This window comes from Lynx rufus, unplaced genomic scaffold (assembly GCF_022079265.1).
Source record: "Lynx rufus isolate CCGP_SWC_20201006 ecotype Redwood Valley unplaced genomic scaffold, mLynRuf1.p SCAF_9, whole genome shotgun sequence".
NCBI classification, from domain to species: Eukaryota; Metazoa; Chordata; class Mammalia; order Carnivora; family Felidae; genus Lynx; species Lynx rufus.
In genome coordinates, this window is record NW_025814897.1 from 25736591 (window position 1) to 25763600 (window position 27010).

The 27010-nt window shown below is 46.0% G+C and overlaps 1 protein-coding gene across 2 annotated transcripts in view; it reads left to right on the forward strand.

The window, feature by feature from the left end:
• Positions 1-25891, forward strand: part of FLI1 (Fli-1 proto-oncogene, ETS transcription factor) — a 120627-nt gene extending 94736 nt beyond the window's left edge. The window contains exons 6-9 of one of the 2 annotated variants that reach the window (XM_047072287.1): positions 18882-18947; positions 20626-20685; positions 22597-22644; positions 23894-25891. In XM_047072287.1, the coding sequence (XP_046928243.1) occupies positions 18882-18947; positions 20626-20685; positions 22597-22644; positions 23894-24423 (704 nt within the window). In that variant the 3' untranslated portion in view covers positions 24424-25891. The remainder of the gene's footprint in view (positions 1-18881; positions 18948-20625; positions 20686-22596; positions 22645-23893) is intronic. The other variant, XM_047072286.1, reaches the window with a different exon arrangement.
• The last annotated feature ends 1119 nt before the right edge of the window (positions 25892-27010 follow it).

Sequence of the window (27010 nt, forward strand, 5' to 3'; positions counted from 1 at the left end):
CAGAAAGAGGAGAAGGAGACCCAGCTCAGAGCCTCCCCTGACTAGGGTTTTCCTGGAGATGCACTGGGGGGTTGATCTTGACCTTTCCTGGCCTCTCGTGAAGGAAGCACAGGACCTACAGGTTGACTGATGAAGGTGTGGGTTGAGTGAAGGGACCACGTGATCAGGATTCATTCATTTCATCATTGTCATTGATGATGTGATCGTTATCACTGATTTTAACAAGTTTACATTAGCACCTCACTTCACATCTCAGAAATTCCTCTTATAAGCCCTCACCGTATGTATCTAAATAATACACATGGTATTGGTACCTTGATTTTATAGGGAGGACACTGGGGTTCTGGAAGTTAAGTGGCCTTACCAAGCACATCCGCAACCTGGAGCCGGGACCACTAACTCCAAACCTGTTCTCTCTGCCCTCCATGCGGAGGTGGGAGTGTGTTCGGGGGTGCAGGTCAGAACTCCACCTTGTTTTCTGGGTAAACCTTAGGGACCCCCCAGTGCTCTCAGCTGGAAAATTAAAATGCAGTCATCAGCGCACCCCTCTGGTCCAGGGCTGCTTTGCATGGCTAAACCCTCATTTCCTTAGCTCCTCATGCTGGATCTGTTTAAATACCTCTGCCTCTCCAAAAGTCAGAGGATATTGAGCTCCTTGTTTATTAACTCCTGGAACTCATAAACCTGCCAAGGGCCCATGTAGCACTGATCTTCTTGCCCCAGCCTGGGAAGGCTTTCAGAACCAGCTGCTAAATGCAAAACCACTTCTCCACTGCGGGTGGATTGTCAGCCTGTGGAATAACCATCGCTAGCAGTTGCCTTGGCTGATGGATAAAAAGTCTGTCTGCTTACACTCCAAGTATGGGAAAGAGAGGGGGAGAAACTACCTTTCCGCATCCTTTGGAGAGAAATGCCTAACTGGCGCTGAAGATCGTGCTAACAAGAGCCCGGCTTCCCTCAAGGAGATTTCCAGATGGCAGGGGCCTGTGCACATAGCAACAGCCCCTTTTTTGCAGCCCTTTATTGTTTGCCAAGCATTTGCACATCCATTATCTCATTTGCGCCTCATGCCATCACCATGAGACAGCAGGGCTGGTATTATTATTATTATTATTATTATTTCATTCTGTAGGTAATGAAAACTAGGCACAGAGATTACGGGGTTCATTTGAAGTCATCCAGGTCTTAGGGTAGAGCAGGGCTCAACCGTAAGCCTCTGGCTTCTTTCCTCCCTCCAGGCTGTTTCTCATATCATCGTCTCAACATATTTAATTCAATCATGTAATGACAATTTGAATTAACTAAATTATTTAATTCATGCTCTGAATTTACCTAAGGTAGGTATTCCTCTCTTACTTCGGCATTGTATTATCTTAATTAAAACTCGGGGTGCCTTGGGGCACCTGGGTGACTCAGCTGGTTAAGCGTCTGACTTCAGCTCAGGTCATGATCTCGTGGTCCATGAGTTCAAGCCCCACGTCAGGCTCTGTGCTGATAGCTCGGAGCCTGGAGCCTGCTTTGGACTCTGTGTCTGCCTCTCTCTCTGCCCCCTCCCCTGCTCTCACTCTGTCTCACTCTCTCTCTCTCTCTCAAAAATAAACATTTAAAAAATTATATAAAAAAAAAACCTCAGGGTGCCTGGATGACTTAGTCAGTTGAGCATCTGACTTTGGCTCAGGTCATGATCTCACAGTTCATGAGTTCGAGCCCCACATCAGGCTTCGTGCTGACAGCTTAGAATCTGCTTGGGATTCTCTTTTTCTCTCTCTCTGTCTCTGCTCCTCCCCAGCTCATGCTCTCTCTCTCTCTCTCTCAAAATAAATGAATAAGCTAAAAAAAAAAAAAACAAACCTTAAGATCTGTACACAGACTGTATGATCCTGGACAAGTCACTTACTTTTTCTGTGTCAGTTTCCTAATGTATAACATGAGGACAATTTTAGTACCCCTCGAGGGCTGATACAGTACTCATAAATCACTTGTTAGTGTGGTATCTGACTTTCCAATAAGTGCTCCATGTTTGCTCCATGAATTGTAATAATAGTTGGCATTATTGCAAAATAATTAGAATATTTTTGAGGGGTTCCCATTTGCTGACACTGTGCTGAAGGCTGAGAAGGGTACCTTAGCATATCACCTGGCGTGGCAATACCACGGGTGAGACACCGGCGGTGCGTAAGGTCTTCTTGGGGAGATGCACGTGGAACTCGTAAGGAGTAAAATGAAATTGCATATAATCAATTAGAAAAACACATGCTACGTACAAGAAGTTCTCTGAGACTCATGGAGAGATGAAAGAATCATTAAATGCAAATCCCAAAGAGATGTGAGGCCAGAGGCGATGTGGGTCCGGCTGAGACCACATGGGGAGTGAAGGCAAGTGGCAGAGCTTAAAGTCACTTGGTACCTTGGTCAGAAAGGGACCAAAATTCTGTGATTCGCGTCCTTCTCCACCTTATTCCGTCACCTCTTCATTTATTAAGAACCTACCGTGTTTGGGACACTGGGCGGAGCCCCAGAAACATGGTGTGCCAACCAGCACCTGCCATCACGGGGCTTGGAATCAGAGTCAGAGATCTGTAGATTAGGCCAGTAAGCAATTAAATAGTGTGTGGTGGAGTATGGGTGATGTATCACCGGATCTTGCCATCCCCCCTGCATTACATCCTCTCTGGGGTGTCCTTTAGATGATTTAATTTTCGAGGTCGCAGTTAAAGATGGGACACCCCTGGAAGTCTACAGTATGGTAGTCTTGGAAATGGCTGTGGAAACCAGGGGAAGGTGGTCGACCCCAACACCAATCAGTGGGTCTGGGCCTGCCATGTATGTGTGGGGGCCGCAGTGTGGAGGCGCCATATGTGTTCAGGCTCGATTTGGGGAAAGGGACCAGGGGAGCTTCGCTGGGGGTGTATGAGCATGCCCTATGGGAGCAGCAAGGCCTCCCAACAGGGCTCATGGGTGACTTGGGCGTGAGGTAGGGGGCCCTGCATGGACTCTGGGTGGCTCACGTGAAGCTGAGAGACCAAGTCCCCTTGGGCGTCTCCCTGTGGGACAGGAAGCTCAGCAAAGGAACCCAGAGCCAGGAATCTGTTTCAAAATAATGGGGGCTGGGGAGGGGGAGTGGGTGGGAGGAGAGCTAAAAGGACACTGGCCCTGAGTCCATGCTTGTTAAAGCAGGATAAAATGCCCTCTACGCTTCCCTCGACTTCTGTCTCTGCGTTTCTACACCTCTGAAATTTTCCACAAGTTAAAAGATGCCTTGAGAAGTTTCGTTTTGATGGGAAAAGACACAGAGATGAGCTCAGAATACGTATTCCTAAAGCTGTGCACTGTGCGTGTCGTGTAGTGAATGAGGGTGATGCATCTCTGAGTACAGCATTTGGGGGAGAGTGGGCTTCGGGCAGCCTCCTGAGTGTAGTGTCTCTGCGGGAGGGGAGGGTGAGTGTGGGGTTGGGCGTGGGCACGCCTCAGACAGGGCAGCACGTGGGGGATTGTTCTGGAACATGCGTACCACTGTGAGGTGAGCTCCTGTTATTTTTAGGGAGTAAATAACCTCTCTTATGGAGCAGGTTAGATGGTTAACATGCACTTAGAATTTAAGGGTATTGAGGCCTCACAGGAGGGCCTGTTAAGAACTTTGTCATTATATGTTTTTCCTTTATGGTGAAACACCCCTAATCCATTTTTAGCAAAGCAGGGATGATTGCTGAATGTGTGTGTGTATGTGTGTGTGTGTGTGTGTGTGAGAGAGAGAGAGAGAGAGCGCGCGAGAGCGAGAGAGCGTGTGCTGTTTCTGTGGTCCAAAGGCAGGATTTATGATTATAGAATAGACAGTAGCTTGCTCTCTCCATTTTACTTTTTTTAAAACTGTTTTTCTTTGAAATTCCAGAGTTAATGTTTTGTCTGCTTTCGATCTGACCCTCTTTGGAGAGCTACATGTTTGTGTGTGTGTGTGTGTGTGTGTGTGTGTGCGTGTGTGTGTGTGTTCACCAGAGAGAGATTGAAAGAGAGAGAGAAAGAGAGAGAGCTGGAAACAAAGAGTCGTTGTCTCCAAACTGTAGCAGGCAGGAAACCCCAATCCCAAGGGAATTTAGCCAGCCAGCCCTGTCCCGGAGTCAGACTCCAGCTCTCTGAATTCAATTTGACAGCTTGTCTGGGACACTTTCTAAGTAACCATTATCCTTCCTTTCTCTTAAGTAAAAGCACTGTTATTTTTTTCCATGGGTGTGCTGTGTGCACTGTTATCACACATGTGTGGCTTCCACACAGCGACTAGGACATGCTTTCTCTAAATTATTGGAAACACTTAGCCTGTTTCCTAAGACAAGTGTAAATTTGTTCCAGAATAATGAGGCAAACGACTTTCAGTATTGTACCATTGCAGTGTTAGAGGAAGGTATAGAGGAATTTTGTTGGGACATTTCTTTTTTTTCCCCTTTAGTTCTAGTTAAGGAAGGAGTTCCCTTATTTGAAGGAGCTTATCTGTCTCAGGAATATTCGAATTGTATACATTTTATTCCTTTGAGGATTTTTTAAAATATATCCAAGGAAAGATCTCTTGCCATGATCATTCCCCTCAGTATCTGTGTTGGATTGACTGACTGCCTGTTTTAAAGAAATAGACCACCATACATCACACTGCAGGAAGAGAATTTAGAGGTACATGTATGTTCACGATGAGACCCCCAGGGTTGTATGGGACAGACACACACACAACTATGGTGACCGCCTGAAGTGCCAGGTGGGAGCCTCTCAGTCTTGGCTTCTTCAGTTACTCAGATCAATTGACTTTGCCACCACAACATGGTGGAATTGTGAGGCAAAACCAGCTTTTCCGTGTGAGTGTGTGTGTGTGTGTGTGTGTGTGTGTGTGTATTTGAAGGCTGTCCAGGTTGAGCGAGGCAGGATCCACAGGCACATATCCCAGAACAGTCTAGGTGTTTTCAGGGTTCAGGAATGGGACAGCTTTGCCCAATGGCACATACCCTTTCTCCTCTGTCTCCCCCCCCCACACCCCAATCTATGTCTTAGAAAGCCACATTCTGAAATCTACCCCCCACCCCAAAAACACCCCCACCATGGAGAGTCAATGTTGTAGTTGAATATTTGATGGAGAAGAAATGTGCCCCACACCTTAAGGCGCAAGTCAGATGATATCTCCTCGATATGATCATCCATCCGTTCCCAGAGGGCTTTGCTTGTAGCCACTGTTTCCCCAGTTTAGCATTCAATGGATTCTGTCATAGTAGTCTTTTGTCTTACAAGACTTGAAGCATCTTGGAGATGGGGACTTTGTCTGAGACAAGGCCACTGAATCGATGGATGAAAATTATAGGCAAAATGCCTTAAACGACTCCCAAGAGTTTACTGTACAACTAACTCTTCGTGCTGTTTCCCAGTTTGAGAGTGATATTTGGACTTCATATGATGCAGAGGTGGTATGGAACTTGCCTTTCCTTTCTACCTTGCCTCCAGTCTCCCCTTCACTTGACCCCCAAGGTGATTTTTCGGAAGCTGTGATCAGTCCCATCCAGGAGGAGAGGGAAGAGTTTGCCGAGAGCAGATTCTAGTCACAAGATGATGGTTCTCCTTCACCCTTGTGGCCCAGTTTTGATCAGCTTAAGCTCCCCTTGGAGGCCTTTCACATCTGGGTCCTCGGGCTGTGTGTTCCGTTGCAAAAAAAGGCAAAGGAGAACCAAGCCAAGGAAAGTAGCATCGCAGGAAAAATGTAACTCCTACTGACTTCAACCTTCCTCTCCTTTCCTTCCTTTCCTTTTATCACCTTCCCCTATAATGATAACAGCTAACACTCACTGAGTGCTTACACGTGCCAAGAACATTCTATTCACTTCACGTTTACACTTCATAACAACCTCATTTAGTTGGTACTATTATTATTCCCATTTCACATATGAGAAAACTGGGGCACAGAGAAGTTAACCCCAAATCACAAAGCTAGTATGAGAACTGGGTCTGTTACTGCAGCCTCTTGCCCACAGGGCAGTTCCAAGGCCTCACAGTTGCCTCTTCCTATTCCATACACCACCCCATGGAAAGGCCCATTTCTCCCAGGCAGCTGATGTCACCTAGCTACTAAGGTGACATGATTAGCTTAAGGGATTCCTGCTGTGGTCCAAAAAATCAGGAACCTGACTCAGTGTCTGCATTTCAAGAAGCAAGTTAGGTGGTTTCACAGATGTGCTTTTCATTAATATGCTTTACGATTCCCATGACATTACACGTTCTTTTGTATTCAATATTACATTTAAAAGAATAAAGGCAAAAGAGAAGAGATCTAGACAAGGAAACGATATATTATGGAATACTAGGCCAATCGATAAGGATGGCAACAAACTTAATCTTATTTTTTTTGGTGTTTGTTTATTTATTTTGAGAGGAAGGAGGCGGGGGAGAGGGAGTCTTAAGCAGGCTACACACTCAGTGTGGAGCCCAATGGCAGGCCCCAATCCCACGACCGAGATCACGACCTGAGCCAATATCAAGAGTTGGACACTTAACCTACTGAGCCATGTAGGCACCCCACAGACGTAATTTTTAGAATAAGGGTGAATAGATATCAGTCTAATAAATCTATTTGTGAAACGTCCCTCAAATCACAACCAGTAAGCAATCCCTTGCCTCTATAAGCTTCATTGGCCCATGGTTCTCAAGGAGGAGAAAGATACCAGAATGCCTGTGAGCATTTTGAAGACATGTGCCAGGACCCTCCAGCCACCCCACCCCACACACCCTTCTCAATTCCTGTGTACCTGTGCCGGGCGAAGGGGCCCGGGATGGAGTCAGAGCTGAGAGATTTGTGTTCTTAGAATAAGTGCTTTCCATTGCTTCTGAAATCTTGTCCCCTGACATCACCCCACCATGGGGAGCCGGAGCTTTATTTGAATACTTAAGGGAGAAGAAATGTGCCTTCCTTGCTCTGCATCAGCACCCTTTCTGCCACCACAGTTTTGGCCTTTTCCTGTCCCTGTGCCCAAAGGCACTCAGGCCCCTAGTCCTGGTCCTGGCTGCTTACAAACTCCCACGTTGGCCTTCCTGCCCTCCTTGGGCATGTCTTTTGTTTATATGTTTATTGAAGCTGCTCTTAGATGCTCCCTGGAGAAATCAAGAACCCAATCAGCACCAACTTGCCCAGTAACGTTAATGACTGATGACAATGAAGGGATGAGCTCTGCTGCATTTTAAGAAGAGAAAATGGCTTTAAGTAAACCTAGGAGGGGGAAAGAGGAAAGGTGCAAGGCTGTGGGAAAGTATTTGGAGGCCACTTGACCTCAAGAGCACCCTTCCAATCCCTCGGCCAGACAACAACTCCTCCCCTGCCACTGGGGAGGGACCTCCCATGGCAGTGCCCAGTGGGGTGCAGCTCCCACCCCAGTTAATGCCAGTTTCTCGGTAGGATCTCACACTGACTAAGTGGGCCATTCAAGTTCTGGATCTCCAATTCATCTCCAGACTCTTGACTCTTGCTATTTTGGGCCTCTCATGTCTACCAAGTTTCACTTTGACTCAGACATTTCATCCCATTCCAGATAACAGAGCTACGACTCAAAATGAAATTGGCCTTGGTTGATGTAACTCCATTTCTATTACCATGTGGTCTTGGTTAATAATAGAAACTAGAAGTGACCCCTGTGGCTATTTTGAGTAGTGAGTTCCCAAAGTACTTTGGAAAGAAAATAGGAAGTCCAGAAGGGCTCCAGAGGACCTACTGGTGGCCACCTCGAAACAAAATATTCCAAATGCATTTGTTTTGCAAAATATACTGATACAGAAATTATACAGGGAGATTGTTTGGAGGAAGTAGTTATTGGAAAGTCTTTGAAGGAAGCTTGCTTAGTCTCATGCTTATAAGACAAATTCCATCTTCTCTCTCTCTCCAGAGAGAGAGAGAGAGAGAGAAAGAGAGAGAGAGCAGCTTCTTTCCTGCCAGATAGAGGTGTAGGGGTTTGGGGCATCTTCTAGTGAAAAGCCAAGACATTGATAGCATCGTTTGTTATTTTAATATAAAAGCTTTTCCCAAGTTCTTTGTATAGATGTTAACAACTTACTCGGTTTAGAGAAGCTCCTATATAAGAAAATAAAGAACTTATTTCTCATGAAAGAGCCTTTGGGGAAAAGATCAAGTCTTTGAGGAAGAAAGAGTACAGCTAGAAACACTAACCAGGACTTGTGTGGGCTTTTCCTCTCTCATCTCGGGGATTTGTAAGCTCTCACATGGGAGGGTCAATAAAAAGTTTAAACATGCCTCCTTGATAAAGCTCAGATTCTTGTGTCAGGCATACTCTAAAGAGGAAGTGGTAGTTAGGTGGTATTATTACTTTGTCTATTAAAATTCAACACACCTTTCAAAGCCCATTTCAAGTCCCACCTTCTTCAATGTTATTTCTTCCTTACTCCCCAAGACTACAATCTCCTCTCAAACCCTGACCACACTCACAAACTATGAACCTAATTACCTAATTACAAGATTACCTCATAGTGTCAAATTGTGAGTTTGGTCCTACGTCCTCTTTTCCAGGATGTTTGGTAAATATCATTGACAGATGGATGGACCCAGTTGATGGATTCACTGGAGACGAAAAATCTAGTCTTTGACAATCTAATTCAATATTTACTCAATCCTTATGCTTCACTAAAGACAGAACCAAAAGAAATTAGCTTTGGTTGACACAGAAAGATTAACGTCCTATCTCCAATGAATTAAACTCTGGAACAGGATAGCAGAACAGGATAGTGGCTATAATTCTATAGGACACTTTGGAGTATGTAAAGCATTTTCACATACATGATCTCATTTCTCCTCAGTAGAACCCAGTGGGGTTTAAAAGGGCCCTTTGGTTTCCAAACTCTTAAGTTTAGAAGAATCATCCCCCCCCCCCCCCAGTACCTACCTTTTACAGATAGGTTAACTGAGATTCAGAGAGATTAAGTCCCTTGCAGCTGGTCACCAGCAGAGATGGGAAGCAAATGATGGAGTTCTGAACCCCAACCCAGAGTTCTTCTAATTGCAGTGAGCTGTTTCCCTGCTTGGAACAGATTAAAGAGAAGTTATTGAATTCCTTCTAATGAAAATCTTTAGGTGCACTTACTAATACCACAAACGACCTTATGCTTGATAAGATTTAGGTACTACTTGTCCAAAGAGATGAAAATCATTCATGGTATAATTTTGAAAAATCTGTGAGCTTAGAAAGTCTTTGGCCTGCCGGCAGAATAATTATCAGTCCTGCCCAATATCCTAGGGGAGTTTAGAGAATGGCAGTTTTTATGCTATGAGTCATACTTTCAATTTCTATTAAAATTCTTATACGGCCACATATGCTTTCTCTCAGGCTTTGGGCCTCCAGGCCTGTGCTAATTTGCATGTCTGGTTTAGATAATGTCTGAGGTCTCTTCCAGTCTGAAAAGAAGCCTCTGATTCTATTATATAAGTGAGATCGCATTCCACCTACCAAGAAGTGATGGTTCTTCTTCTTTAACTACCGTGTTTTCGTTGTGTGGATACGGGACTCAGGGATGAGAGCATTTCATGCTTACCTGCCAGGCCACAAAGATGGAGTATTCCTTCATGATGAACTGCCCTGTCCACTTGTCCTACACTGGCCCCAGAGAACCATTTCAGATGCAGGTCAAAAGGCAAATCGCAGTGTTGGGATTTTAAGTTTCTGGATCTGAATGGCAATCCTAAGTCCATGTGAGGCTGAGACCCTAGCGTTACCAATTACCCTGATTCTACATATGCAGAAATTGGTGAACTCTTTCCTGGACTAGACTCTCACCTTTTACTGCCCTCACCCAAATGTCAAAGGAACACTGTCAGGTTTTTTTTTCACTGATTTCGCTGTCTTCCGACACAGAGTAATTCTCACTGACCAAAGAACTAGTAAAAGGGCATTGACTTTCCAGGAGGGCTTTCAGATCAACATAGGCCTGTCTGGTCGCTCTTCCTGAGAACATGATGGTGCTGGGGAGAGCTCTATTTTCACGACATTAGACAGCTCAAGGCTTTGCTCCAATTACGTATTTTCGGCGAGGCCCTCCCCACCGCTGGGCTGTCTATTTCTCTGTCAGTGTTTTCCTTTTCTCCACAGCACTCACCACCTTCTCCTATACGATGTAGTTTGCTGTTGGTTTTGAATGTAAGCTCCACAGAGCAGGGATGTGCATCGAGCCGTCACTGTATTCTCAGCACGTAGAGCAGTGTCTCGCAGAGTAGCAGACTCTCAATAAAATTTGGCTGAATGAACGAATGTGTTGTGGGATAGGAGATATCGATGAAGTCCAATAAGCTAGTATTGGGGAGGGGAGGAATCTTGGAGCGGGCGAGAGAAACAAAGGCAAGGAAGACACAGGCCCTCTCTTCCAAATGATTATCGCCAGGCAAAGGGGGATACGAAAAATTCGCAAGAAGACAGAACAAGGAAGAACAATGAACATCAGACTCTCACCAGAGAGCCTTGAAAAGAAAATGATGCCCAAGTTCAAGCCCTAAGTGAACTGTTAGCGTTTCTTTTTCCTACTTGGAAGCCTTTTAAAACCTGAGGCAGGTTTGACCAAAAGCCTTGCACTTCAGTTGTGTCTACATGGCCCAATGTGGAGGGGAATGTGGGCAAACACCCAATTAATCTAGTCAGTGCGGATTGCTTTTCCACATAAGGCTGGCCCCAAAAATCCCACTTTGAGGCCTTATCAAAATAAATACGTCATTTAGACTCCTGTGTCGTTCAGACACAGAGCCCATGGGAGAAACAAAGTGAAGGAAGGGTCCAGGCTCAGCAGGGAGAGTCACGTGACTATGGCAAGGCCGCGCCTGGCAAATGCGCCACTCGCCTTTCCAAACTTTTCGTATTTAAAAACCATCCATTTTTTTTTCAGGCATTTTTCTCATATGTCCTCTTTTCCCTTCGCACATATAATATCTTAAACAGTACCTCCATTATGCTCCACGCAGCGGGGCTGGTTCTGAGGCTGAGGGGCTGTTTGGATTCCAGGACAAGATCCTTGAGCAGAGGAAATCTGATCCAGGATGTTTTTTTTTCTGTGAGTTCCAAGTTTGAGGAAAGCCTTCCCTAGATATTTCCCTCCTCCTGAGGTCTCAGTGGAAGCCAAGATCTTCTGTTGCTCTTTGGAACATAAGATGCCACTGAGGTGAAGGCGAGGCTGCCCCTATAGAACGGGTTGAAGTGAGGTGAGGACACAGCTCTGAGCATCGAGGCCGGCCAGGCGGGGACCTAGAGTTGCTGGCCATTGGGTTGATGCTAGACTCTTAACACCTAAGCCTACTCTACCAGCAGGCAGCCCATAGCCACTGCCCCTCGCCATCTTCTAGGGTGGTGTCTCTCACACAACGGTCCAGGCTAAAGCATTTCTTGTTTCAAAAGAGAGCCCACACTTGGGGCGCCTGAGTGGCTCAGTCGGTTAAGCGTCCGACTTCCAGCTCAGGACATGATCTCACAGTGGGTGAGTTCGAGCCTTGCATTGGGTTCTCTGCTGTCAGCAGGAGCGCACTTTGGATTCTCTGCTCCTCCCTCTCTCTCTGTCTCTGTCTCTGTCTCTGAAAAATAAATAAACATTAAAAAACAGAGAGAGAGAGAGAGAGCCACACTTGATTCCAATTTGGGGATCCCTGATTCAGGAGCACAGGAATGGAACTATTTCTTCTCCTTTATGGTTTCTCTTCCTTTCCAAGGCCTTCCTTGATGAACTTTTTAACCTCCACTCTCCAGATAAACATTTTAGCGGTGCAAGGAAGATTGACTCAGTTACAGGTATATGGTGTATATTTTTAAGTTGCTGTTCATCAAATGTTTGTTTCCCCAGAGCAATCCTATAAAGCACGTGTTCCTCATCTTTTTGAGAAAAGAAGGACCTGCGGTTCAAAAAAGCAGAGTAACCTTTTGACCAGAATCACCCAGCAGAGTACAATGGCAGAGTGAGGATCCGAACCTAGAGCCAACTGCTGCTTCTTTTTTTTTTTAATAAAAAAAAATTTTTTTTACATTTATTTATTTTTGAGAGACAGAGAGAGATAGAGCATGAGTGGGGGACGGGCAGAGAGAGAGAGAGAGAGAGAGAGAGAGAGAGAATCCAAAGCAGGCTCCAGGCTCTGAGCTGTCAGCACAGAGCCCGATGTGGGGCTCAAGCACACGAGCCGTGAGATCATGACCTGAGCTGAAGTTGGACGCTTAACCGGCTGAGCCACCCAGGCGTCCCCGGAGGCCAACTGCTTCTAAACATTGTGTCATAAGCCCTGGAGAAGCCCCAAGGCTTACCACAGGAAAAGGACACCTTCACAGGGACTTCCTGTGTCCTGCATAAACAGCGACTGCTCAGGTGCTAGTTGCCCGCTCACTGTGTTTGAAGTGGGAGAGCCAGGCCAGAAGGTCAGACATCTGGCAGGGTCGCTGGCAGGCGTTATCATGGAGACAGTGGCAGACGAGAAGCCCGTTCTGAGGTGGGGGTTGGGAAGGTTCAGGAAGCAGAGCAGGCTTTCACCAGTAGGGGGCAGCGTCAAAGGCAACACAAAGGAGAGCCGGGAAGAAAGCAGCCCGAGTCGGGTCATTGGTCAGTAGGGCCTGCTCCTCAGAGACTGGGCCCGACAGAAAAGCCCAGGACCTCACAGGGAGAAGGGGCTTTGGAGGATCGTCTGGCCCAGACTTCTCCCAACAACAAAGAAGGTTGCCCCCCACCCCCCCCCCACATGGTTCTTCCCTGGAAGCGTCTAGGGGATGTATCTTCTTCTGAGCGGGCTTGGCTTTTTCCTGGGGAGTTCAGGGCTCTGGGTCTCCTCTGGCATCCTCACTCTTTCGAGAAAGGAAGTATGGATCTGACTGAGAGAAGCCTCTGCTCTAAGCGTGAACAGCCTTGTCCATTCTTCAGCTGAAAGGTCTACATTCAGAAGCCGGGCTCTCCACGGATAAACAGGGCTAGGTGTTGCCAGATGCTTCAGCGGCAAAACCAGAAATCCAAAGAGAAGTTTCAGGGAAAATTCATCTCTTTCCATCAAGTAACTGAGAGCGTGGCCTCGTGTCGTGAGGGATAAAGAGAGAGGCTCTTGTGTGCTGGTGTCACTGCATCGTGGGCCTCTGGGTGAGGTCATGACAAAGTGGAGGGTTGCGTGTTCCCTGGTCCGTTAGGCCTTCAGACAGCCAACCGTGGGCGTCAGAGCAGAAAGAAACTTTCTTTCCTGAGTCAGTTGGCCAGATTTCTAGGACCCGTTTAAAAGCTTCACACAGAAACGGAGTTAACACTGGGATGTCTATGAGAAGGTCATGTCCAGAAAAAGCTTTCCCCTTCCAACAGGGACTTTTCAGAAAAAAACCAAAAATCTCCATGCTCATATTTCTCTATTCCGGGAGGCTCTCCTGAATTCTGAGAGGCCATTTAGTGTCAGATTCAGCCACACTGAGTATCACATAATGGAGACACTGTTCAGGCCATTATATACGTGAGGCTGAATTATCGACAATGCCCAGTAACGCCCAGAGTCTCCAGAACAAGCTTCTGGTCCCTCTCTGCTTTGGCAGAAATTGATTTTAGGGCTGCCTGAAACCATGGGCTCCAGCTGGAGCCCTTTGGGTGACTTCTCTGAAAAGGAATCACAATGAGATTTGCCATCTTAGTATTCTATAAAGCCAGAGAGTGAGTTTGCCAGAGTCTGGGTGATTTTTCTGCTGATAAGGCCATCTGCCACCTGTTAGAAGATCGTCCACCGGTCTGCTGGTCCCGAATGTTCACATTTTTGAACGCTGGGCCCTCTGCTGCTACCTTAGCATGTCTTTTCAGAAGACAGTTCTCAGGGGCCCTTGGCTGGCTCAGTTGGTTAAGCATCTGACCTTGGCTCAGGGCAGGATCTCATGGTTGGTGAGTTCAAGCCCCACGTTGGGCTGTCTGCTGTCAGCAAAGAGCCCACTTCGGGCCCTCTGTCCCTGTCTCTCCTTACCCCTCCCCGACTGGTTCTCTTTCTCTCAAAAATAAATAATAGAAAATACGTTAAGAAAAAAAAAAAAAAAAAAGAAAAGAAGACAGTTCTCAGAACGCAGACAGCACACACATTTGGGGGCTGTGGGGTGGAGGCGGGGCTTGGTGCCCACTCAAGCTGCTATGTGGACCCGGAACACCCCACGAGAGAATTTTCCCTGAGCTGGCTGGCCGCAGAGGTCAGGGGCTCTGACACAGCCAGGCATCGGGCCCAGGAAGGGTTGGTGTTTGTATAGAAATGTGAGTCGCTGGGTTAACTCCCCGGTCCAGGCTTTTCCATTTCGGTTACAGACATATTTCTGTTTGTATGTCTGGAGCTAGAGCTGACCACACTGCTAGGTTTTCCCTTGTGTGACTTTTAGGAGAAAAAAAACAACAACAACAACACACAAACCCTCATTTCAACAACATTGTTTAAAACTACGTAAAATAAAATGCAGGCATGTAGATGTATGGTGTCCGCTCCTTGACTTCCCTATGGGGACAAGGTTTCGGCCTATGCCTTGTATAGTACGTGCACTGTTGTCCTTTATGCCCTGAGGGCACACAGGGCTCACGTGCCTATACGCTTCGTCACCCAGACTTGAACCACCTAAGGAAAGTCAGCGTAGGGGCCTTGAATTCTCTTCAGCTAGTGAAATAGCAAACAGTAAGAGGAAGCGCGTATCTTTGGCAAGGACAAAATATTGGCCTTATTTATTCATTCATTCAAAGAATTACTGTGCGCTTGCTCTGTGCGGGACGCTGGTCTAGGTGCTCGGTTACATCAGGGAACAGAAGAAAGATTGCCACCCCTGTGGGCCTGACGTTCGGGTAGGAGATGCAGACCAGAAACCACAAATATGAGTGAGTGATTAAATTAGGCGATAAGTGGAAAAAATAAGAACCGAGTAAGGGGGTGGGGGAGGGGAGAAGTTAATGGGTATCGGGTAGGGCTAGAGAACATGTCTCTGGGGCTAAACGTTTTTTAGGCGTATGCTAATGATGCCGATAATGATATTACTTGCCAACATGTACCGAGGCTGTCTCCACGCTCTCACTGTGCTAAGCGTTTACCTGGATATCTCATTTAATCCGCAAGGCCGCCTGGTTCTTCAGCACTCTAAGGCAGAATGCCGGACCTTGGTTCAGGGCCTGGGTCTTCTCCAGCATCATGCTTTGTCTTTACAATAGGACTTACTCCAAAAACACTGGTTTTCATTTAAATGTTACATGTAGCAGCTGTCCCCACGAACCCCCGTGCCCAAAGAGTACATTTGTGAAACTCCTCAGTAAACGGGCCCAGGGGGTCCTTTGTGGACGCAGGTGCCAGTGGGAGGGCTTTCCAGGCCAGGAGATAGGAATGAAAAAGCAAAAGGGAGGGGCCTCGTGGTCCATGTTGCCCTGATTTCACACTCTGCTATGGGACAGTTGAGACCATTGGCTAAAGACACCAGCTGATGGCTGATGCCTCTTGCTATTTATTGCTGTGTTAAATGCACAGGCTGATTGCTGGCGGCCTCTCTGTTTCTGTCACTTCCTTTCCGGGGTTGGTTAGGTCTTCGAAAGTCTTTGCAGCCAGGCTTTCCCCCTGCGGTGGGGCAGTGGGAGAATTGCACCCCACAGCAGCCCTCCACAGCCCCTGAGGCATTGCAGGAAAGACGGGGTTACCAAACACTTTTCTGATAAAGCATCGGCTTCACACCGGGATTGGGCACTTGGAGTTAGAGAAGAATCCAGCCATCACCCACCCTCGGGTGGTTAGCGGGAACTGACCCATGCATTCTGTAACCTTTGTGTGCTTGCTGTGTTCCTGGAGGTGCCGTAAAAGAACAGGAGGCAAAGTTGATAAGTCGATGGTAATTATAGCTGTGGCCATAATCGGGTCTTCGGAATGGATATAACATAGCTTTCAGATAGGGTGGAAGCTTTCAGTAGAATAATGATTGACGAAGGAAACAATAAGTAAACTTTGAGACAGAGATCTTATCAGTGCAGTAAATCATAAGTCGAGTCAGAACTGTGGATGACACACACCAGTTCCTGGAACTTACTGATTTTTTTTTCTTTTTGCGTGAACTTGTCACTTTCGATCCCACTTTCTGTTCTGTTCCTATGAGAATCGCCTCCTTCCCCAGGTGCTCCCATCCATCCCACACCTCCCCACAAGCTCCATTCTCCACCACACCCTTTTTCATGGTGGTGCCACACACCCACAATCTCACTTGGCTGGCTGCTGTCACCATGGCCTTGAACATGGTGACTGCTCCCTCTCTTCTCCCCAGAGAGGTCTCACTCAAGTCAGACAGCCCCAGTTACACTCACCTCTCCCTCCTTAACCGCCAGTGGACCCTAATATCGCCACCACTCCTTTGACACGTGGCCTGTATTTCCCCACAATCTTACTCGTCTCCTCCTATTTCAATATGCAGGGATGGGGAACTTGTTCCATATTACTTCACATCCAGGCTCTGGCCACGCACGGAATACAATGCAGGACAGACTCCCAGTTACGACTGTCCCTTGAACAACACCAGGGCTCCGCACTGTCCGAAACGAGTGTCTAACTTCCGACTGTTCAAAAGTTTAACTGCGAATAGTCTACTGTTGACCAGAAGCCTTACCATTCGCATGAAACAGTCGCTTAACACATGGTTTGTACGTTATGTCTATTATATGCTGTATTCTTACAATAAAGTAAGCTAGAGAAAAGAAAATATTTAAGGAAACCACAAGAAAGAGAGAATACATGTCTAGTACGATACCAGAAACGATCCATGTATAAGTGGACCTGTGCAGTCCAAGTGTTGTTCCAGAGTCAGCTGTAAGTTGCTGGAGGCCTGACCAGCATTTGGTCTCTGCCCCCCACCCCCGCCCCCACCCCCAAAGAGAAATCTTGAAGAATCTCGCCTTTCCTTCTGCTTCCCGGCACTGCACACGCTCTGTGGGCACCTGCAAGACATCCCAGAAAACGCTCATGAGCGCCCCCACCTCATTCCAGGCTTGTAAACAAGTTGGGATTTTGGTTTGGTTTTGCTTTGTTTTGTTTTTAGGCAAGAGGAAGAATCCATTGTCAGGAGGAATTGTGGGATGGCGGGGGTGGGGGGGGATGCCAAATAAAAATAAAAACAGACGACTTCAGCAGGTTGAGCTTTGTCTCTCTTTTGTCCCCTTCTCTGTCCTTTATCCCCATCCCCATCTTTCTCACTTTCTGTTTTGCTTTTCATACCAGCTGCTACAGATGGGAATTTAAAAACTGGGCTGGCTCTGCCAGAGCCAGGCAGAATGTGCATCCACACGTGGGTTTTGCCACAAGAAACCGGTCCTTGTCTTTTGGTTCTTCTTAGCCACGACCGATGAGAACAAGCAGTCGACTGAGCCCATCCATCTTCTCGGTTCTTATTTTAATTTGTTCAGGAGGCTCCGAAGGGGTGGAGGAGGATGGTTTGGGTCTCACCCCTGCCAGGCTGTTGTTTGATGAGGCTTTGCTTCATTTGTTCGGGTGGCTTTTATGGGGTTTTTTGTTGTTCATGGAAAGACTTTGAAAGTCATAATTCTGAATCCTTAAGGTCTTCTGCTGTTCCTGTTCAATATCGCAATGGGGATCCCCTCATTGAGAAAGGAAGAGAAGAAGCTTCCAGCCAGTTAGTTATGCAAGGTCTGAACATGGTTATGGAGGCCTGTGGACTCTTTGGGGAAAGTGGTGAGGACCACAAAAGGTTCCGGCTCAATGGAATGCTCCCCAGGGCAACCTGGGAGCAAGGCTTTAGGCCCTTCCAGGCGGGAAGCATTTCTCCATGTCCTCATTTCTTGGTCCTGCCCCATTTTCAGCCACACCTCTGGCCTCCTCCCCTTCTCTGTGGTCATCGGGCCCAGGCTTCTCCACTACTGTTGGAAAAGCATGGAGAGTCTGTAATGTGCTGACACCCCTGAGCCATCGCCACTGGCATCAGCGTGCTGATGCCAGGAGCTGGAATCGGCCTTTAGGAACACCATGGGCCCTTGTGGAGGGCATTGGACACGGCCCATCTCTTCAGAGCTGCTTAAAGGACCTTGTTATACAACTGTAGACAAGTTTTTTCTTTCTAAACTTGTATTAATTTATATGTGTACAAAGATTTATAAGCTACCTCACATACGTTATCTCGTTTGATTATCACCTGCCTCCGTTCAGGCCACTGCAACAAAGTCCCGTAGACTGAGCAGCTTATAAATCATAGGTATTTATTTACCACGTGTCTAGAGGCTCAAGTCCGAGATTAAGGTGCCAGCAGGGCAGGGTTCTGGTGAGAGTTTTCTTCTGGATTAGAGACCGTTGACTTCTCTCATCCTCACGTAGCCAGAAGAAAACAAGCCAGCTCTATGGCCTCTTCTTATAAGGGCACTGACCCCACTCCTGAGCGCTCCAGCCTCATGACCCAATTACCCCCCAAACCTGCACCTCCTAGTGTCACCACATCACATAGGGGATGAGATATCCACATGTGAATATGGGGGCCGGTGGGGGAGGGGGAACACAGACCTGCAGTTCCCAACATTACCCCAATTCCTTAAGGTAGATAAATCGTGTACATGTTCCTGTCTGTCCATGTTAGAGAAGGTTGAAGCTTGGGGAAGCCTAATGATTCATTCAAGGTCCCACAACAAGTGACGGCAGGGACAGAACTGGAACCAATCCTCTGACTTCGCATTCAGGATTTTTCCTGTTCCTTCAGCTTTCAGTCAGTATTCATGTTCCTTCCCACCCATACCCCGCGGAGGAGTACACTTCCGGAACTTAGTCAGGCTGACGAAGGCATTGCTGATTAAATTGAATTTCTCCTGATAGCTAAAAGAGAATCCTCGTGTCACCTTTCTGCAAAGCAGGAGATGCTGACATACCTCTCCCTGTTGTTTTTCATCAGACCCTTCTTACGACTCAGTCAGGAGAGGAGGATGGGGCAATAACATGAATTCTGGCCTCAACAAAAGTAAGTAAATGTCACGCTACTATTTGGAGGAAAACATTTTTTCTACAAACAGGGGGGTGGAGAACAGGACCATGAGATAGAGCAGGATGGGGTGAACATTTGTTGTCCTGCTTTGGGGGAGGACATCCAAATGAACTGCCGATTTAAAGCCTGCTGGTGATATCTGCTCCTTGAAAGACGGTATGGGATTTTCATTCAGACCCTTCTGTTTTGTTGCATTGCATTTGGTTTCAGAATTTTTGAAGTGCGAAGCCTTCTCAGGACTGGGTTCTGTATGAATGCAAGGTCCCTGGATTTGGACCCAGTCACTTACGTCATAATGGCCCTTCGTGACTTTCCTCCTCTGAGTGTTGGAACTTAATCGTACCAACATCCCTGTCCTGGTGTCATGAGTGGCTGAGGTGGAGGGTAGTCTTAGGAGGAGATGGCAGGGCTCTGACACATCAATCTGTGCTCAAGTCTGACCCAAAAAATCTCCCATTAGGGGGGTAGGGATAAAAAATGACTATAAACTCCTAACCAGAAGGGGTCCACCTTGCTACCTGTAGGAAGCGAAGGGTCAAGCATATGAATCAGTGGTGAAGAGACTTCTTTCAGGAAGGTGTTAGGATGACCAACTGATGCCCAAGCAATAGCCAGGATTCCTTTCAATGCAATTGTCCTTTCAAACAATTCATTGTTTGTTTATTCTCGGCCCAAGACTTGGCACTCTCGGGTCCACAAAGATGAACCAGACCCAGGCCAATCTGTCAGGCTGGGGAGAGGGGTTACACACACACACACACAGTTCTTTCCATCTGGGTGATATCAGAGAAGGACTGTGGGCCTGGAACCACTTGAGTTGGCTCTCAAAAGAGGATTTGGACCTGCAGAGATGGGGAAGACAGACCCTCCTCGGAGAGATGGGGGCCAGGGAAAGATGGCAAGGTTGACGTGTCTGGGAGTCAGTGAGGACTCCAGGTTCCTGGAGTTTAGGATGCACAAAGGGAAGCATTCTGGAAAGGTAAGGAAGGGGCACAAAGGGTAGTATGACGGTAGACCTTCATTCTTTAGTCGGTGAAGACTCACCAAGGCATCTCAGTGGTGGAGTGAAATGGTTTCGGAAGATTGAGCCAGCTAAATATCGTATGATGGACCAGTGGGAAGAAGGGGAGTAGTGAGGAAAGAGACAGAGTAAGCCAGAAGCTGTGCAAGAAGCAGCTCAGATGGAGAAGCTATGGCGGCAGCGGAAAGGCTGTATGTGAGAGGTTCCGTGAGGGGAGCTCACGAAACGTGGAAGCATGACCCGCCGGTGACGCTCGCGCATACGTCACTGTCCCATTAAGGACCTCTAAGTTTTCTCTTTAAAAATGCAGTTCACGGTGGCAACACCATTAGACATGCTGTGCTGTATGTTTATTGTTGTTTATCATTGTCTCTCCATTAAAATGGTAAGTTCTGGTAAGTTCTACCAGAACTGCTGGTTCATTGCTGAATCTCTAGCCCCAAGAATACTGCCAGCACCAGTAGATTCCAGATAAATATTTAGAAACTAAAATGAATGAGTGAGTAGAGAGTGAGAGGATGAACAAATGAATGACAAAGCACATTCGTGTTCCTTGTGGAGGGCATTTAACAAGACGTTCCTCTTCCCTCACACAGAGTGGACCCACTTACCGTATTTCTTTCCCTGCCGCAGGCCCCCCACTTGCAGGAGCACAAGCAATGAGTAAGAATACTGAACAAAGGCCCCAACCAGGTACCTGTCCGTGATCGGTAATCTCTCCTTTGCTCCTTATCCAACCATTGGTTCTGTGTGGTCAACTGAGGAGGGCTGAGACAATAGACAGTGTGTGTCTTCGGTTTTCTTTCCGAGAGGGTCTGTATTTGATTCCCTGTAATCGCTCTGTGAATTACAAGTAGCAGGCCCTAGAACAGGTAAACACTCATTGACTATGGGAGATGGAACAAATGTAAAGATTAAAAGATACAACGCCTCATGTTGTAAAATAAAGAAACTGAGGCCCAGAGAGGTCAAGTAATTTGCCAAAAACCACCCAGCTGGTTTATGAGACAACTAGAGCTGTAGCCTCAGACTCCCAAGCTGCTGTCCAAACCTTTGAGATTTCACACAACTTGTCTTCTGAAATGACCCCATCCCGTAATGGGTCAGCTTAACAAATTAGGCAGGGGAACTTCTAAAACCAAGGACTTGGGAGACTCTTGGAATGAAACTAGGTCTATAACATCCTTCTATTACATTTGTCCTTTGATTACCTCACCTCTACTTGAATATTTATATAAGTAACGAGTTCACTGTTTCGGTAGGCTCCTTTCCACTATTTGAGCCAAAGTCGCCCTCCTTCTAACTGCCATCAAGCTTTCTAGTTTGCTCTCTGGAAAGCCTTCCCCCTGTTCTGTAGGAAGGGCCTTCCTATATCTGAAGACAGCTGTTGTGTCCACTCCCAAACCTCTGTGTCTTCTCTGTGTGACACAGCTGAGAGTAAGTTCTGAACAAGTCACTTGCTTCGGGACAGATAAATATTGTTTCCTATCTCTACCAAAGGCAGAGCAATAGAGAATTAACCTACATTTCATCAGGAAGGTTAAGAAAGAGCCTGCTGACTCTGAAATACAAACCAAACAGGATTTGACACAGCGGATTTAAAGAATTCTCAACAATAAAAAAATTAGACATTACCTGCCAAAAATATTTTGGTTGTCATACTGTGTACCTACGACACATATATGTGGATGCAAGAGGGTAGGCGAGGTAGCTTTGAAGACTCTTCAAGTTAATTCATGATTGTAAGCAGAAACCTAAAGATCATGTTGATTTTCTTAAAATTGCAATTACAATTTGCAAAAAATAGCAAAATTGTACCCAACATTTGACAGCTTGGCCAAGTTATGATCCAGCTCTATACCATTTTCTCCCTTGAAAAAAAGGAAGACCAACCTCACATAAACAGAATCACAAAGGTCCTTTTTAGAATTAAATAATCATGTAAGTTTTACATACACTGAGATATAAAGAATAATCATTTTATAGCTCAAATACAAACTCTGGCCAGTCTTGTCAAGTCTGGTACTAGAAGGGAACTAAGGAGTCAAGTAGCACAACGCTTTCATTTTGCACATGAGAAAACCAATACCCGGAGACTGTCCAGTGAATCAGTTAGTCGGCAACATAGCTGGGGCTAGAATCCGGGCTGCCTGATTTCCAGGCACGTGTTTTTAATGCTACATCACAAAAACAGACGTGTGTAGAGAGCTCTTAAAAGACTAAGAATCATTAGACCTTTCTTTAAACCCATTTAACGAGCCATCCTTTACCTTATTCATTAGGACTGAGTATTAGCCAGCTTCTTTCCATATGGTTTCATGATTCTGTTGCCGGTAATGACAAATGTTAGACACCAAATATGAAAATAAAAAAAAAAAAAAAGATACTGCTGGTATCCTATGTTTCTGTAATTATGGGGATGAAAACTATAACTATGCCCCAGATCTTTGAGGCCTGAATATAAAAGTAGTAAAGTTTTCTGAAATCAGTTTTTTCTATGATACTGAAATAAAAGTATAAACCCCGGGGGTATTCTTATTATTAATGCTGTTGTTTTTATATTTTTAATAACAGTGAAGCTAATTTCCTTTTTTGCTTCCTCAGATCCATATCAGATCCTGGGCCCGACCAGCAGTCGCCTAGCCAACCCCGGTGAGTTTACTTTGGCCTGGAAGGTTTTTCTTTCCAGAAAGTTCCATAGCTTTGTGAGGTCACACAGAGACCTCTGTCCTATGTTCAGACACCTGAGTAGGAAGTTACTTGCACTCCTTCCCTTGAAATGGTCAACATCTGCTTCTCTAGGGTACAAGTGAGAGGTTGGGTGTTGTTATTAGTTATGTCCATTAGCTGAGGTTAGTTCGGAAAAACAAATATATTAGCATGCATATATGCATGGAGGTTGAGATTAGTAATAAATGGCACAGGTAGAAATTTTTGTAGGGAAAGAAGGCAGGGTGGGGAAGAAAGACGAGCAATTCCAGTGAGTTCTCAGTTATGGTCCTCCCGGAAGTCACAAGTAAATAGATGTTCCAAAGGCGTATTATTCTTGACTTCAGAAAGTGTTGCAGTTATCCAGCCTTATGAAAGAGGTGTGTCCCTGAAAAGTTGTAGATAAAATGACTCTGACAATGTATTTTAAGAGTTCGTTATTAAGAATAGCTCTCAAATGACTTCCAAACCAAGATCACCAAGTATGTGAGCTAACTGGCAACTTTACAGTAATAAAGCCCGCACCTTCCCATCCCGGGGGACTCCTGTCACCAGTTTCTGCAGGCCCATTCTTTAGTGCCTGGCCCTTCCTGTTTTGGGTTAGGAGGCAGGAGCCACCCAGCTCCCTCTCGCCTTAGTTTTCTCTCTGCCCCAGCTCTTCTCTGTAAGACTTGGACCTGGGAGCCAAGCACTAGGGCTCTGCTGAGGAACATTCCAGGTCCCTTCAGCCTGACGCCTGGGCCTCACCTTCTGCCTGTGACTCTGGCAGCGGTCTCCTGGCCCCGAGTCCCTTTCACACTGACAGGAATACTTGGGGGGACTTCATCCAGTAGACAGAGATGAGAAGAAGAGATTCAAAAATCTTGCCCCAGATTTTTTTGTGGCTTGCCCCAAATCATACAGCTAGTTCTAAGGAAGCCAGCACCTCATTACTCACAGGGAGTTTTCCCAGTGTGCCTTGGGGCACACTATCTTAAGGTCTAATCTTGCTTATGAAGGCAGCCTCAGTGACAAACAGAAAAGCAAGTCAACAATGAAAACAGGGGCTGCCGGAATCAGTAGATTCTGCATGTAAAAGGAAATTAAGGGTTTCTTATGAAGGGCGAGAGGATCCTTGCATTTAGGGACTTGAGCTTCTGGCTTTCCCAGGCTGAGATCCTCTGTTTTCTCCCGTCTGCCTCACTGCCTGCAGGAAGCGGGCAGATCCAGCTGTGGCAATTCCTCCTCGAGCTACTCTCCGACAGTGCCAACGCCAGCTGTATCACCTGGGAGGGGACCAACGGGGAATTCAAAATGACGGACCCCGATGAGGTGGCCAGGCGCTGGGGGGAGCGGAAAAGCAAGCCCAACATGAATTATGACAAGCTGAGCCGGGCCCTCAGATACTACTACGATAAAAACATTATGACCAAAGTGCATGGCAAAAGGTATGCCTACAAATTTGACTTCCACGGCATCGCCCAGGCTCTGCAGCCGCATCCGACCGAGTCGTCCATGTACAAGTACCCTTCTGATATCTCCTATATGCCTTCCTACCACGCCCATCAACAGAAGGTGAACTTTGTCCCTCCCCACCCGTCCTCCATGCCTGTCACTTCCTCCAGCTTCTTTGGAGCAGCGTCCCAATACTGGACCTCCCCCACGGGTGGCATTTACCCCAACCCCAATGTCCCCCGCCATCCTAACACCCACGTGCCCTCACACTTAGGCAGCTACTACTAGAAGCTTAATCATCGGTGGCCTTCTACCCGAAGCCCCCATTCCTCACACCTCCTGCGATACTTTGGACTCCAAAGGACATACGTGGCCTTGAAGAGAAAACAAAACTGGATGTTCTTTCTTGTTGGATAGAACCTTTGTTCTTTAAAAAGACAATCCTTTTTTTTTTTTTTTTAAATGTTGGTAACTTTTGCTTCCTCTACCTTGAACAAAAAGATGGATCATTTTCTGGGCCAGTACACCAGTTTGGATTCTCAATCTCCTACCATCTTCTGAGTTGAATATTTAGATTACTGGAATGGTTGTATCATGGTTCTAGGAAAGAAACTGTACCTTCTCTTTGTATTTTTATGACCAAAGCAGTTTCTTATCAATACACGGGTCTCATCATGGACCTTGTAGGGTTCAGTATGATAAAGAATCATGGACTTAACCAGTTACGCTCTGGTTTGAGACTAAGTGAAACTAGAGGCAGGAAGCTTATAATCGTATTTTAGCAGGACCTAAATCAGTGGATGGCAACTGGAACATTGGTTGTGAAGGCCAGTGAAGTTTTCACCCAACTGGAATTTAAAAGAAAGAACATGTGTGTCGTATTTAAGAAGCCATGGGCATTGCAAAATTTCTCCCAGTGGTCGACATGCACTAGGCCGACCATCCTCTCTAGAAATACTCAAGATATGATCTAAGAAATGTTAATGCAAATGCAGACATTCCTGAAAGACAGAGAATTAAATAGTTTTTTTTTTAAGTAATGACAGTGGGTCCCAGAACTTTGGAAAGTCTTAGGGATTTCTAGACACAAACAGATTCGCAAGCGCTGTGCGTTTGTCAGACCACCAGTCCAGGGTCAACCAATCAGAAGGCAACTTACTGTATAAATTATGCAGAGTTATTTTCCTATATCTCACAGTATTAAAAATAAATAATTAAAAAAGTAAAAAGAATAAATAAACGAGTTGACCTCGGTCACAAATACAATTTTACTATCAAATCGGTCGTTGTTATTTTTTTAAATGTAATTTGTACATCTTTTGTCAATCTGTACATTTGGGCTGTTTGTACGTTTTTATAGCTGGTTTGAAAAAAGCATAATGTGACTATTGCTAAAAAGCAACCAGGACGTTTAAGTCACTGACTTTACTAGGAAGAGAAGCACTGTGCCGTCTTTAACACGTGCGCACAAGCAGGTTAAAGCAATCCATTTAAATCTTTAATGCTTTGGCGATGTGTGTAAATAGCCATAATGCAATAATCACAACTTCGAAAACAACAAACAAACTTTCCCTTGTGGATACAAGGGATGTTCCTGCCTTATATATGCAATATATTTTTTAGATATTAAAATATATATAATTTTGCAAGTAATCATTGACTTTTTTAAGACTATATTAAGTGTTAAGCTGACAACTGTCAATGAAGACTATGTTGTAAAATAATTTGACTAAATAAATTGTGCCTTCTCTCAGAACTAAGGACACTGGTTTCTTATTTACCCCTCATTAGGCCAAAGGGTTTGCCCAGGGTAACTTTTCTGTGGACCTCTTGCACCCGAAAGACTTTTTCACGTGTGCAGCGGAAAGCACAAAATCGATGTGGTTTTTTATTGTTGTTTGTATTAGTGTTCTTCAGAGGCACAGGGCTGATACGATATATGGTATTTGTGGAGATTTACTATGAGGACCTGGCTCACAAAATTATGAAGGCCAACGGGTCCGATGACCTGCTGTGCAAGCTGGAGATGCAGGGAAGCCAGCCATGTGCTCTAATCTGAGTCTGAAGGCCTAAGAATCAGGGAAGGCGATGGTATAAATCCCAGTCCACGGGCAGGGAAAACGCCCCACCTCAGGCAGGCAGGCAGGCAGGACACAAAGGAGTGAATTCCTCCTTCCTGTGCCTTTTGCTCTATTCACACCCTCAATGGATGGGATGAAGTCCTCCAGCATTGGGCAAAGCCATCTACTTCACTGAGTCCACAGATAGAAAGCCTAATCTCAGCCAGAAACACTTGCACATAGAAACTCAGAAATAATGTTTAACCTGGGCACCCAGTGACCCCAGTCAAGTAGATAGCTAAATTAACCTTCACATTATTGATGACGTTTGCGGAAATTTTTTTTAAATGTCATTTAAATCTTTCTCCAGCCTAAAAGGGATTTAGAAGATGAAAGCCATGGCCACGGATGATCTGTGTCCAAGAACCAGAACGAAGCTAACTTCAGTCTGTTGCCTCTACTGAGCGCCTCAAACCCAAGTGGCCATCCTCCTGATAGTCTCACAAATAAGATGGCCCAGCTTCCTCCGGTCCCATGACAGGGTCTTATGACCCAAGCATATTGTTAGGGTCTTTTTTCTTTTCAAGGAAGAAACTTGCTTCAAATTGCTTCAGTGTTAGCCAGCTAGTTTTCATTTCTTCTATTTTAGAACGAAAACAAATGAGGCCTGGAAAATCCTTGACGGTATGGGAAATGAGACTCATCGGTATCTATGTAATCTTCCCTGGCTAACACTGAGTACCTTCTAGACAACGTGTCTACCTAAATGAAAGGAGATGTGTCCCAGAACGTTGGTCTCCAAGTTTTCTTTCCAA